The sequence below is a fragment of the Vidua chalybeata genome, chromosome 7 (assembly GCF_026979565.1).
Source record: "Vidua chalybeata isolate OUT-0048 chromosome 7, bVidCha1 merged haplotype, whole genome shotgun sequence".
NCBI classification, from domain to species: domain Eukaryota; kingdom Metazoa; phylum Chordata; class Aves; order Passeriformes; family Viduidae; genus Vidua; species Vidua chalybeata.
Genome location: NC_071536.1, coordinates 12,232,249 through 12,245,883, shown reverse-complemented (window position 1 = coordinate 12,245,883; position 13,635 = coordinate 12,232,249). Strand labels below are relative to the sequence as shown.

General features: G+C 39.0%; 1 protein-coding gene across 4 annotated transcripts; it reads right to left on the bottom strand.

The window, feature by feature from the left end:
- Window positions 1–2,201: 2,201 nt before the first annotated feature.
- Window positions 2,202–13,629, bottom strand: STRADB (STE20 related adaptor beta). Of its 4 annotated transcripts, none has more exons than XM_053947330.1 (12): window positions 13,321–13,629; window positions 10,694–10,750; window positions 10,274–10,354; window positions 9,810–9,909; window positions 9,060–9,181; window positions 8,479–8,587; window positions 7,890–8,013; window positions 7,276–7,447; window positions 6,761–6,865; window positions 6,300–6,529; window positions 5,681–5,723; window positions 2,202–5,228 (listed from the first exon to the last, which is right to left on the bottom strand). In XM_053947330.1, exons 2-12 carry the CDS (start codon window positions 10,703–10,705, stop codon window positions 5,076–5,078), a joined length of 1,251 nt encoding a protein of 416 aa, XP_053803305.1. In that variant the 5' UTR covers window positions 10,706–10,750; window positions 13,321–13,629; the 3' UTR covers window positions 2,202–5,075. The 4 variants fall into 4 exon arrangements, with proteins under 4 accessions (XP_053803305.1, XP_053803309.1, XP_053803306.1 ...); XM_053947334.1 differs by having other exon boundaries at window positions 8,479–8,557; XM_053947331.1 differs by having other exon boundaries at window positions 13,326–13,629.
- Between the last annotated feature and the right edge of the window lie 6 nt (window positions 13,630–13,635).

The following is a 13,635-nucleotide window of genomic DNA, read 5'->3' as shown; positions in this document are numbered from 1 at the left end:
TTACTTTGTCCTCAAAACTAGTTTGAGGAAATCTAGTAATGTAGTGAAGAAAAATCATGGAAAGTATGCTGAACCACCTTTTTCAACATCACATGCTGCAGGCTCCAAGGATTCAAAATCATGTGTTCTCCCATGATAAGGAAAACTTGAAGCAGAAAGTGCAGCAGGAAAAAGCGCATGACGGCCAGCCAAAGATACAATTCAACAAGTCTGTGATGGTTCCATCAGCTACTGTAGAAAAACAGCCACCTCAAACCAGGAAAGCATTTGAAGAAAACTCATCTGTAGCTGACTTGCCAGATTTCATTTGGGCAAAAGGAAATCTGCCAGTAAGAATATTTTTCTTTTGACTGCATGAAATGTGAGAATTAGAAAGATAATTGATATTGAATGTAGAATAATCAAACTTTGGAAATAAAATGTAGTAGATAAACTCAGCATTCGTACTCTTGACCCATGTGTCATGTGAATTTTGACAAACCAGAGGAAAATCTCTGCATCCTGCCAGCAATCCATTCTCCTCCATTGGAGATGGATTTCATGAGAGGACAACTGAATTCCATGAATCTGGGTATGTAGGTAAATCTAGTAATAACGGTATATTCTGTAATCATGTCTAAAAAGAAAACCACCATATTGCAGATAACTTCATATGGGCTTTTGGGGCATTTTCCAGAAGTTTCTGGGATACACTTTCAGATAAGAAACAAACATATATGTAACTAATTTACAGAGTAGTATTGTATTGTGTTTTTATATTTCTGTAACAGTTCTGTAATGGTTTGCCCCTTCACCCCTCATTTTTCTCCCAATGGTTCCACCCCGAGCTTTCCTGCCTTTCCCTCAATGCCAATCTCCCTGAAAATGCTCAGTCACTCCCCTGTTCCCTCCCTGGCACCCTGTCCATCACTCGGCTCCCCATCCCACTCTCCCAGAATCTTCCACTTTGGGTGTCGAGTGAGTGGACGAGGGCCAGGGGTCCCTCCCTCGAATTTTCCCCATTGGTTTGTGTATCTGTCTGTCCTTCCACCTCCCACTCCCCCAAATCCCCCCATTGGTGAATGGGCGTCCCTTCCCCCTGGTTACCACCCCTGTATTTGAGCTGTTGCGAAAGCGTCGAAGGCACTTTCGGCCGTGGGATACTCTGACTTTTTGAGCTCCTTGGAGCACGGATTAAACCTGAGACTGATTTCCCAGCCTTGAGTCGGCTCCCTTATTGCCTCCTCGGACGCCGCCTCTCCTCCATACAAGGCAGACAGCGCAGCGCTCTGTCTTGGCCGCTCCCCGACTCTCCTCGAGACACGGGGGAGCGTTCCCCGCTGCTGACCGTGCCTCTGCCGGGCACGCCAAGCCAGGGGGCTTCAGAGCGGGCACGGCGGCAGAGTAGAACTAGTTGTTTCATCTGGGAATTATGGAGGGTTCCATAGGCACCTGTTTAAACCTAATGTTCTTTCCTTCATCCTATCTCAGGTTTCTGGATAGATTTAATTGTGTTAAATACCAAATGCTATTTTGCTACCAGGTTATTAGTAGACCACCTCCATTTTCAGTGGTTTCTTCTTTTTTAAACTCAAGTCCTTGCTTGTCTATTACGTCCGATCGTTTCATTTCATAGTATGGTTCTTACAGTCCTTTGAGGTCTCTGCTGTAATGCGTACTGTTTCTGAACTTTAATAATTTTTCCTCATTCATACAGGATAGGGATGGCTGTCATTAGGACAGGTCATTACTGCTACTTTAGTTGTTTCAGAGGCTTATTAGACAAGCTAATATACTTCAGGAAAGCTACTTAATAGCATTAAAGGTAGGGTATGTAAATCACCTACGTTGGTACCTGCCTCTTGTCAAGAGAGGTTCAGAACCGTGGTTTTCAAATGCTTTCCCATATTTTTACCTATCCTCTGGGTTAAAAACTACCTTGATAGCACTTGAAGAGAAGGAGAGGGGTAGGGAAAAGAGTTATGGTAAAGCTCTGTTACTTTAAAAAAAAATACTTACTTCTGTTCATCTAGTGGAAGAAACTGTTCTCTCTTCAATGGGTATTTGTTGCATTGATGCCCTTTAAAGTGAGGAATTAATGTATCAGAGCAAATTGATTCTGAGTAGATCACATTTTCTGTGTTCATCCATTCATTCACAAACTGCTGTGGTGTCAGATCAAGACAGTGAGACACACAATAGCATTGAGCATATATTCAGGATAATGTTAATTAACAGAAGTTTTCTATTATACAGGTATTTATTTTACATAGTGCTAAATGTTAGCATAATGAAAGGTGGCTGCAAAAAAACACTCGTATTGTTTTCACAAGTATTTCAAAAGTAACCAGATTAGATAAATTTTGGTTTAATTGGCCATGAGATTTTGCAAATGTAGAGGTTTTATAAGCCCCTTTGAAAATACATCACATGGAGCCTTAAATGCAAAATACTTGGAAATTTCAAGTCCAAGTTTAATTCTAATTCACATGCTGATAGCATGCATCAGTGATATGAGCAAGAGCAAACAAGTGTTCTGAAAAAATCCACAACCCAACAAAAAACTATTGTGCTTAAAATTGTCAGCTTGGAATATAAAGTCTCTGCAACTTGAATCTTAACAATGCAGATCATCAACCTCAGATTTTGAAAACTTAACTGTATGCAAAAACTTCAGATTTTCAGAACAATTGTTTCCCAGATCATCTTTTCAGTGGCAGGTAGTTGAAACCTTAAAAATATGATTATACATCTGCTTTCCTAACTAATATTTATTTGGCATTATTCCTTAATAGAAAGCATCTCAGTTAATGAGCAAAATTATATCAAACCTTTCAGTAAATATAATCCAGGGAGTATTCAAGTATTTCTGGTTATTTTAAGAAGTCACAGTGCATCTTAATTGCTTTTGTTTGAAGAGACAGTTTTTGAGAGGCAGTAGTTCTAAGAGTAAAGACTTGTGTGCTTTTAACTTTAAAAAAAATTGATTTGATTTTCTTCTTAATGTCAGTACAGAAATTGGAACAGTGTTTAGAAATGTTTTTAATTTTTTTTTTCCACAGAGAGGGCAGCAAAGTAACTCCACTGGAACATGTAGTGGTTTGAATAACTTTGTACTGCCATTGTTATTAGTATCCAAGTTCATTTTTATAGAGCCCATGGCACTTGTTGCAAGAAAAGCTTGAAAATACTAGCAGTTAAGCTACCTGAAACTTTGTACAGGTTTTAATAGTAGTAATATTTATTCAGAGATTAAAATTAAAATATGTAGAACTTCATGTGTGTTCTCACTTATTTGACTTGGTTTTTATGTATACTATGTTAGTCAAAAGTTACTTGTAGATGCTATCTAACATATTTGACTTGCAAACAGTCCAAATCTACAATGGCTAAGAACATGGGGTTCACATGAAAATAGTATCTTCTCCAAGAGTACACAATTAAGTTATTAATATTTTTAAATCAGAATAATTTTCTACTTTTGACAACTATTTCCTTACCTAATGATTGACATAAATATGATGGGGGTTTTTTTCCCTGTAGTAACAAGAAGCTGATAGAATGTCTGGACTATGGTGAAAACAGAAATCCAAGAATTACAGATATAAATGGAGGCAGATAAGTTTATTGATAGGTCTTTAATCTCAAGTTTACATGATAAGTTTAGGAATATAGAGCTCTCTTCACAGCATAATGAGTAGAATCAACTTTTTTGCTGATTCTTTTATGTGGTCATTTAGAATTTTATGTGTCTCTCAGGCTTGTATTTGAGTCATTTGGTCTTCAAGGCCTTGTAGCAAAGCTGCTGGCAATGCAGCAGTGTTCTTAGAGTTGGCTACAGGCCTGCTCAGCTATGGAAGACTTGAAGACTTATGTGGAATGTTCTTTATGTTGAAAATTTAAAATATATCCATCCAATGTCTATTAATACTTTTTTACCACCATCATGCTTCCATCCGCAAAGTACTAGTGGCTTTGGGACCCAACTTTTGCTACAGCATGATGAGAATATCCAGGTTTTTAAAAGAAAAAAAGCTGGGTTTGTTCAGTTTGAGTTGCCTGGTACAGTATGAGAGGTGAGAAATTACTGAATTGCAGGGAGAAGACAGCTTTTCATCTGACTTAGAATAGGTAAATTCACTAGGATCCTAGGGGAGTATTAGGTTCTTAGTATGGCTGAATTGATCCACAGGAATTTAACTGTGCCTTGCAGAAGAGGCTTGTTTGCCAGCAGCAGTGCCAGTGAAGCTTAATGCATGTTGCCTTTCTTCTAAGAAAACAGTATTAGGTTCTGGTAAATTCTGGTGGTGAAAAGGAATACAGTATAAATAAAAATATGTACAGTAACTTTAGATTATTTGACTCTTCAAAATTAACCCGTACCTGCTAGAACTTGAGACTTTGCATAGCGAGACATCCTCAGATTAACTGCTAAAATGATACAACAATAAACAGAGGTGCAAAAGCCCAGATTTGTACTAAGACTATGAACAGATTCAAGAGCAGGAGTCCCACTTAGCAGCTTAACTTCTTTGGGAAACACACAGTATTAAAACTGCATGAAAAATGATGCATACCTAACTTTTGGCAAGTATGACAGCATGTTAAGTGAGAAAAACGTCTTTTCAGAGAGAAACATTTATTTACATAAGCAAGTAATCTGTGCAGTTTCACATTTCAACTTGGAAATGGAGGACTTCTCCTTACTAAAATGATTTGGGTCATAATGAAAAGACAAATAGATGTTTAGGTAAGATCACAGCTAAACCCCAGGCCTCAGTTCAGAAAGGCATGTGGACTGCAGCACTATGAGCTGATAATACAGTACAGAGTAAGATTACAGCAAGGACTCTCTTGTTAAGGAAGACTTTGAAAGAGAGAGGTGAGACTCAGCCATTCTTTACACACAGTTTTCCTTACAGTCAGAGAGTGAGGCACATTGCATTTTGTGATGCCAAGAGGAAGTTAATGAATTATAGCCACTTCATGGCATTTCAAGTATACTTGGTCTAATTGTATTTTAGTCATACAAAAGCAGCAAATACAAATCACATTTTCCTTCTCTGAAACACTGGAGAGGTATAACTGGTATTTATTTAGAATTCCCAGTCTGTATCATCTTGATTTGTAGCAATACGTCCAAGTTCAGTCCCAACTACTGTTGAGGGCAGTGCCAAGAACTCTGATCTGTTATTTTGAATAGGAGGTGGTAATAGGGACAGTAGTGAATTCTGTGTTTGTTCCTTTATCTAGAAAGAAAAAAAGTTAAAATGCAGCTGCACATAAAAGTCTCCATAACTTTGCAACTGACTTCATTAAAAGCATGTGAAATCAGAGCCATGTTCTTGCATGTTACAGTACTGAAAGTAAAAGAATGAGACTCTATTAGTCTTTCAACACTAATCAAATCAGTTGTGCAGTTCTGCTTTTTATTCTTTAAATGAAGAATATTAATAATTTCTTAAAATTAGTTAGGCTGCCTTTAGTTAAGTTAAATCAACTTAATCAATGGGGAAATGGATTAATCTTATCCTTCCTATACTCTATAGATGCTATTTTGTTAAAAAAAAAAATTCTGAAGCGGGTATGTTCTTACAGGATGCTTTTTGGCACCAGGTAACTTCATTATTTTGTAATCTAGCTCTTTTTGTGGCTTATTTAGGTTATAGCTGTGTCATTTAATGAAATACAATAAACTCACCTGTTTGAAGAACGTATGCGAAAGCAAACTGCTTGCTGATGGCCTGAATCATAAAATGAACAATATAATTATGTTTTGGAAAGTAAAATACTGCATTTGGATAATGGGCCAGATTGAGAAATAAATTTAAGTCCTGTGGTTTTTCCTCCACAGGACAAATGTGAAGAATGAGAAAAGCAGCACACAATTCCTACATACTATGCCTCAATTTGTAGTGAAAGCACTACTGAAAAAATCTATTTTAAAGGCCTTTTCATCTGCTTAACAAGGAATTAAATGCCTCATTCAAAAGAGGCATAGAATTGAAAGCATATATTTCAGATTTCTGGGTTTTCTTTTCTTGGATAAAGTACATGTTTGAAAGTTAATTTTACTTGTTACAAAGAACAGTTATATTACAAGAAATTCAGGGACCAAATTACTTTAGAAGTTTGATTCCTTTATCAGACAAGACATTTCTTAAAATACAAATGTAAGTGTATAGTTTTACGTAGTACATCTGCTCTGAAATTCTGACTCTAACTCTAGCATTCAACTGATTACTGTATTCTAAACTGGGGCTATACTTGGTTTTTGATGGAAGTGACAAAAAAAAAATTCGTTTTCACCATAATGTTACCTTTTCTCAGGGTCCTGTTGTAAGCAAAGTTCTACCAAGTTGTGGAAAGCAGGTGAAAATGTTTTGGAAAAGGGCATTTGAAGTCTTTCACTGGTCATTGTGCGTGTCATGCTCTCACCAATTCCGGAATCAACTCCTGATCGGGAATTCTTCATCCTCGATTCCCCCCGGGGAAAGGTATGTATATCCCAAGGACAGTAGGTGGGACCTTTCAGCTTTTGCAGCAGCATCTAGTAGGAAGGAATAGCAGTATGAGAGTTCAACAGCTATCCAGACCTATTCAGGGTAAGCTATGAAACTCCAGGGATGGAAGGATTATTTATTCTAGAAAGAGGTGTGCATATTTGAAATAACAAAAAGCAGCCACTACTTCAGCAGTAATAACACTTGTTTCTGTGAGTAAAACAAAACAAAAAAATGCTCAGCATGTTTTCAACTAGAGATAAAGTTTAGCATTGTACCTGAGTGCGAGGCATATCTTGAAATGGAACGTGTCCATTGGCTAATTCACATGCTGTAATTCCCACACTGTAAATGTCAGACTTCATGTTATAGCCAGACAAATCCTGTGAGAGAAGGAAGACACTACTGATCACTGAGGCCATTGGGTGGTGCCAACAAAGATACAAGTGCCTGCTTCAAAACAAGATTCCAATACCCCATAACCTACACAGTATTAAAGCAAATAAATTGTGAAACTTCAGACTTTTTTCAGAAATCTGATGGTTGTACTGAACACAAGTTTCAGGATTTGCAGTAGTTTCCAGGAGGTTTGGGTAAAGAGAATTAGTACATCACCTTACCAACAGCTTTAGAACTGGTTCTCTCTAGAAAAATTAAGAATTCAGTATGTACATGTATTTTTCAAAGTTGCAGTTCAACATATTTCATTGCAATTCTACAAGCAGACTTAAGTTGGAAAATGAGTACTGCCACTAACTTTGAATTGGAAAAATTCTGTGTAATTTATACTAACCTGTCTCAGTAGTTCAGGACTCAGCCAAGGAAGCACAGATGTACTAAACTGGGGGAAATCATACACCACTTTTGACTTCTGTCCATTGCTAACTAAACTGTAGAGGTTGTTTAAGCCAGAGAGAGAAACTAGCCCATCCTCTGAAATCAGAATGTGGCTTGCTTTAATATTCCTGTAACACAAAGTGGTAAATTTTAGTTATAAGAATTACTCTAAGTACTACTAGAACATAAAAGCTTTCATATTTCATTGACTTATAGTGAGATACTAGCTTGGAGTTCATCTCTCTATTAAGAGAGACGATCAGGAAAAAAGTGCCAGAAATTGGAGAAGGGCCCTTCTTCCCTGCAAGGGGTGTAAACTAAAGAAGTCCCTTCTATAACTCTGGTTTTCTTCTGCTTCAAAGAGACAAAGCCAGGCAGATGTATAATCCCTGTAACAAGTGGCTTGAAGAAATGTATAAATACATTTCCTGTTAAAATTAATCCTGCTGTATTATTGAAAAAAATGTTACTTGTGCACTGTCTGATACAAGAAGGTATAGAGGAAAAGGAAGGAAACAATACTTAAGGTAAGATGCTAGTTCTGGTTCTTACCTATTGACATTCTCCTACCTGTGAATATATCCATTCTTGTGCATGTAATTTAATCCTCTGATTGCACCAAACAGAATGTTTCCTATCAAAGCTTCACTCATTCCTTCAGGAAAGTAAGTCTTCAGCAGGTGTCTAGCTGAACCTGGAAGTGAAAAAAACCCTAGCTAGGCCTAACAAGTCTTATTAAATTACTTGTCTATGTTCCCTTCACTATATACACTCATCAAGAGCAGCATTCTATATTGTCTCTGGTGCATTATTACATGGACATAACTGATGCCCCATGTCATGCTTCTGTTAGCTGCAAGTCTGTGCCCAACCTGTATTCAGTGTAAATAGGTCTTCTGTTAGCAGAAGCTATATTAAGTCAAATACATCTCCCAGTTACCATTCCTCACATGGTGGGTGCTAGGACTAAGGGGGAATTTAATGCAATTCAGATACCAGTTTTCACTGGGGAGGAAATGTTCTCTAAACAAATGGTTTGGGAGAGTCTGTTTTTTTCTACAAGACAGGAGATGATTAAAGAGAAACCTCTCATGGACCACGTGGTCCAATTTGTATCAGCCCTTTCTCCTATTCTAAAATTGCAGTTAACAGTTCTTACCATAGGCCATGAATGGGGAGATGACCCAAAGCCAGCTTCCAGCTGTAAACACTGTCCAAAATGTCATTATGTTGGGATGCTGGAAAAAGTGTGATAAAACCACCTCATTCTATGGAATTAAATGAAAGTGGATGTGTTAACCACAGAACAGCAGTCCTACCAAGAACATTAACTATATTCAGTAATCATTAAAGAGAACCGTTTCTTTGGATTTATACATGATTGCAGGTGATGTGCATAGCCTGCAACAGAAATGCAAATAGCTTGCCCATAATTGCATTTGTCTGAAGCAAATCTAGTTTGTTCATAGTCCAAACTTCTGGTGTTAAATAGGAGTACAGAAGATATTTCAAGTAACTTGTACAATTACAGAAGCAATTTCTAAAGCAATTGTCAGCTGTGGTCTTCGGAAAGCAACTCTCAAATTTACACATGCATTATGTTTATTATATTCTACTCCTTTGGAGGGAAAAACTTGACTGAAATGACCCACTTCAAACAAAGGCTACCTTTGTTCAGTAATCTCATATGTATTCCTCACTATCTTCATCAGGCTTTGTGCAGAAATGTTGTTCCTTTACCTGTAAGGCTTTCAAGTGCTCTTCAGAGCAATTTTCAAGGTCTGTGATCCTTACAGCAACTTGCCTGTCTGTAGGTGTATGCCGTGCAAGGTAGACTGAAGTTAAATTGTTGAACCTCCTTCCTGAAACCAGAAATGGCTACCTTAACATTGGAAAACATAATAAGCCCATCACATGGTGTCCTTCATATTTAGAGATAATTTTCCAGTTTTAAAATTGCAATTGATAGCAGCGTCCTTTTGTTTCAGAATGCCAAGACCTTAAGTAATTGCAGAGAAATATATGCAGCAAATTAGTTGAAGCATGACTCTGCTATTTTGAGAACAACTAAAAGTGTTTGAACATATGTCAGCATCAATTATACATCCAAATGAACAACACTTAGTATGCATATTCACATAAACTTATGCATGGAGAGTAGGATCTAAGGCAGCCATCCTTAGAACAACCAACTTGGGTAGCCATGTTACAAGATGATTATGTTACTTAAGGCTGTATTTATTGTCACATACCACAGATTTTGAAAACTAACAAGTACATGCACAAAAGAGACAATTTCAGGAAATTGTTCATTTGTCTTAGATCTTGAAATAAGAGATTACTAAAATATAAGCAATGCTCTGCACTTCTCTTAACTACGGAAACACAGAACAGAATAGCCTTTCATTTTCTAAACTTAATATTTACTGTAGTTAGCAATAAACTATTGATAGCAGGAAGAAGATATATTTTAAAGTCCATTTATGTTACCTATTTCCAGCTGGAGTTCATAATGAGAGACATTAGAAGAGCAAAATACCATTTCATTCTTTCCTGTAGATGGGGGAATCCAGGCTAGATCAGAATCAGCCTAACAGAGAGAAGAAACAGTTCTCAAAATGACTATGTAATTTTTAATCATTTATATTTTTAAAATTAATGCAAAAATATTATTAATTATAAAGTCCAATACTCAAATAAGAACACTCAAGCTGGTACTTTTACCATTATTAAGACTTAGTTTTATGAGTTACAAGTTTTGTGTGTGTGTTTGTTTTCAAACTGGCACAAGATTAACACTTAGATACCTATAGTCTTCTACCGAAGTGGAAGCCCCAAAGTACTCTGTTTATTTTTGTTGTCAAAATTTCAAAAAGTACTCCCTAATTAGGCTATTTTCTAAATATGCACCAGCTTTATATTTAACCTTGGGGAGTTACAGTTTCTATTCTTACCAGGCATTCATGGATGCTGCTCTGTGATAGCTCTTCTGGTCTGATTGATTCAACTGGCGTACGCAGAATACAGGAGCAGTCCTTCAGAGCAGAAACAAGTGAATGTTGGTGGAGTTGCTGCAATTTATTAAATATGGCAGTGCAAAAATGTAAAAAACTAGGCCTTATAAGCAGCAGTTCAGAAAGTCTTCTGCTACAAGTCAATCAATCAAGGGATTAAGGAACAGCAAAAACACAAACATGGCAGACCTAGAGAGAAGAGACACTAAAGTCTCCTTCACCAAAAGCTGACACAATGAAGTTCAAACATCTCAGCACTGTGGAAATCCCCTCAGGCAAGACATTTCACCAGAGCTTTTCATATTAAGGTATAGCTGGGTAACAAGGTACAACAGCCAAAATTTTTAAAGACAAACTTACCAAACAAGACATGGAACCACTTTAGATCAGGGGAAAAGTCATACACACCCATTTATCCTAGAAAAAAAATAAAATAGCAAAGTAAGATGATACATAAACCTGTGATAAACTTAAATCTCCTTAATCAGAACTGTGAGGCATTCCTGTCAGCTATCACACACAAAACCCCAGAACTCCAGCTCAGGGAAAGTCTGCTTCTATTTAAGTAGCATATCAATTTCAAACTCCACAATGAGGACTACAGGTCAATTTAAGTGTTCCTTTTTAATGTATGGGTTTAGAAATTTTATTGCCAGTTCTGAATAAACAATTTAATTGCAAGTTAATTGCATAAGTGCAAAAAGTAAAAAAGAACAGACTTATGAATCTTTGGCAGTTTGTAGGAAAAGAAATCATTGTCTGTTGTTTTAAAGGAGCACAGCTGTGCTAGGCAGATCTTGGCTTGGCTGTGTGCAGCTGAACTAGCCCACAAAAAAAAAAAACAAGGCAGAAGCAATTGCACTTAACATTTCACAAGTGAGGGAGGAAATAATATTGTAAGGGATTTCAGTTAAAAAAAAAAAAAAAAAAAAAAAAAAAGAGAGAAGCAATTCCCTCACAGACCAGAGTAGCCTCTCTGAAAGTCCTCTAGCAAACTTACTTTATGTCTGATGCTTTGGAGGCTTAGGCAGTGGGAGAGATGTCTAGTAACGGTATCAAAGCTTCTGTAAGTACAGAATGGGACTGTTTTACCTTAGATATGAGTAAGTCTTCAACAGTAGAATCATTAAGGTTGGAAAAGACCTCAAAGATCACAAGGTCCAACCATTAACCTAACACTGCCAGGCCCGCCATTAAACCATGCCCCTAAGCACCACATCTACATGTTTCTTGAACACTACCAGGGACGGTGACTGCACCACTTCTCTGGGCAGCCTGTTCCAATGCTTGACAACCCTTTCAGTGAAGAAAATTTGCCTGACATCCAATCTAAACCTCCCTTGGTGCAACTTGAGGCCAGTTATTGTCATCTTATCTCTTGTTACATGAGAGAAGAGGCCAACTCCCACCTCACTATAATCTTCTTTCAGGTAATTGTAGAGTAAGAAGGTCCTTCTGAGCCTCCTCCAGGCTAAACTCCTTCAGCCACTCCTTGTAATACTTGTGCTCCAGACCTTTCACCAGCTCTGCTGCCCTCCTCTGAACACCCTCCAGTGCCTCAGTGTCTTTCTTCTTGTGTGAGGCTCAAAACTGAATGCAGAACTTGAGGTGCAAAAGGGCCTCACTAGTGAGTACATAGGGACAATTACTTCCCAGGTCCTGCTGGCCACACTACTGCTGATATAAACCAGGATGCCACTGGCCTTGGCCACCTGGGCACACTGCTGGCTCATATTCAGGCAGTTGTCAAACAGCAATCCCAGGGCCTTTTCTGATAGGTAGCTTTCCAGCCACCATGAGGAATCCTACTTGGTGACTTATAAAAAGTCAGATACAGGAAATAGTTCCATGTTAATATGCAATTTTTGTATGAAAGTTAACTTATAAAAGCTGAACTACTATACCAGAAACTGATAATTTTGTTTAAGGAGCTAAACTTGAGTATATCCTGCATTTAAATTATGTATGCTACTTAATCAAGGGAACACTCTTGAAAAGCTAACAAGCCCCCACCACTCCATTGACTGCCAAATATCCAAGCCATTCCAGTAACATTTTTACCCTGAATATCTGCGAATATCTGCTTGGGGATTTGTTGTAATTCTTTATAAGAGATACCAGAGATAAAAGTCGATCCCTACCAGGTCCTGGGCACCCTCAGAGGATCTGCACTTGACTTACAACTTCACTAAGGAAGTTTGTAGCAGAGTAGGGGAAAAAGAAAAAAAAAAAAAAAAAGAATGGAGGTGCTTTAGGATACTAGCACTGTAATGGCTACAGCATCCTTTTCCTACCTGGAAAGAAGATGCCTCATTCTGCTACACAAGACAATTTATTCTGCTGCTTGCAATATGAAACCACAAAAGCTAAGCTATAACTCTTAATAACTATGATATACCAAAGTCAAATCATTGTAGACTTACTTCAAAGATGTACAGCCAGCCAACAGAAACATCCGTGATGCACATTTATTCAAATAACACTACAAATTTAAGGTTTTTTTTTTTTTTTTTCTTATGTAGCTTGACATTATTTCCATCTTTCAATACGGCTTTGGATCATGTCCCCACATAAACTTTTTCCCTGTCCCCACATTTTTCCTTCTGTATCGCAGGATTGTTTTGTTTTGTTTTTTGTTTTTTGCACTGTAGATACTGACAGTGTTGTACAGGTAAAATGACACAATCATCGCACTTTGGCCAAAGCTTCAGCCAGCGAACAGTGCAGGGCAGAAAAAAACCACAGAAACCTGTGTCTGTGAGCTAGGGGAGCGTGAAGGCTCCGAAGCCCGGGTACCGGGAACGCGCGTTACTGAGTTCTGCTGACGCTGAGCTGCAGCTCCTACTTCAGTGTTCGCAGCAGACTGAGGCAGCTCTCGGTCGTGTATCTCGAGTGAAATGATCCGTCCGTGACAAAGCACCGGAAAGTGCGGAAGGACGCCCCGCAGGCTCCCCCTCAGTTCCTCACTCGCTCCGTGAAGTTCGTACCTCACCTTCCTCGCTGGGCCCCCGCCTCCCTCTGGCCTCCCGCGGTGGCCGGGACAGGGTTCCGCTCCCCGCAGCCGCCTCCCAAGTTCGGTGTGCGCTGCTCCCTCTCCCCGGCCCGCCCGGCTGCCCCCGCAGCGGGGCTGAGGGCGCGGCCAGCGCGGAGCCTCGGCGCAGCCGAGCAGCCTTACAGGGCGGCAGCGCCCGTTCCTGCCCGCCGCCGCCGGAGTCAGGGCCGGGGGCCGGCGCCGCCACCGCGCCTCCCGCCAGAACCCCGCCCCGCTGCCGGCTCCGCCGGGCTCAGCGGCGGGGGCCGCC

Bases quoted from the DNA above. Each gene is read 5' to 3' on its own strand.
- STRADB (XM_053947330.1), bottom strand. The intron at 6,530-6,760 runs GTACAATGCTAA...CCTTCCTACTAG, and splicing joins AAGATATGCCTCGCACTCAG to ATGCTGCTGCAAAAGCTGAA. The intron at 5,229-5,680 runs GTGAGTTTATTG...TTTTCTTTCTAG, and splicing joins CGCATACGTTCTTCAAACAG to ATAAAGGAACAAACACAGAA.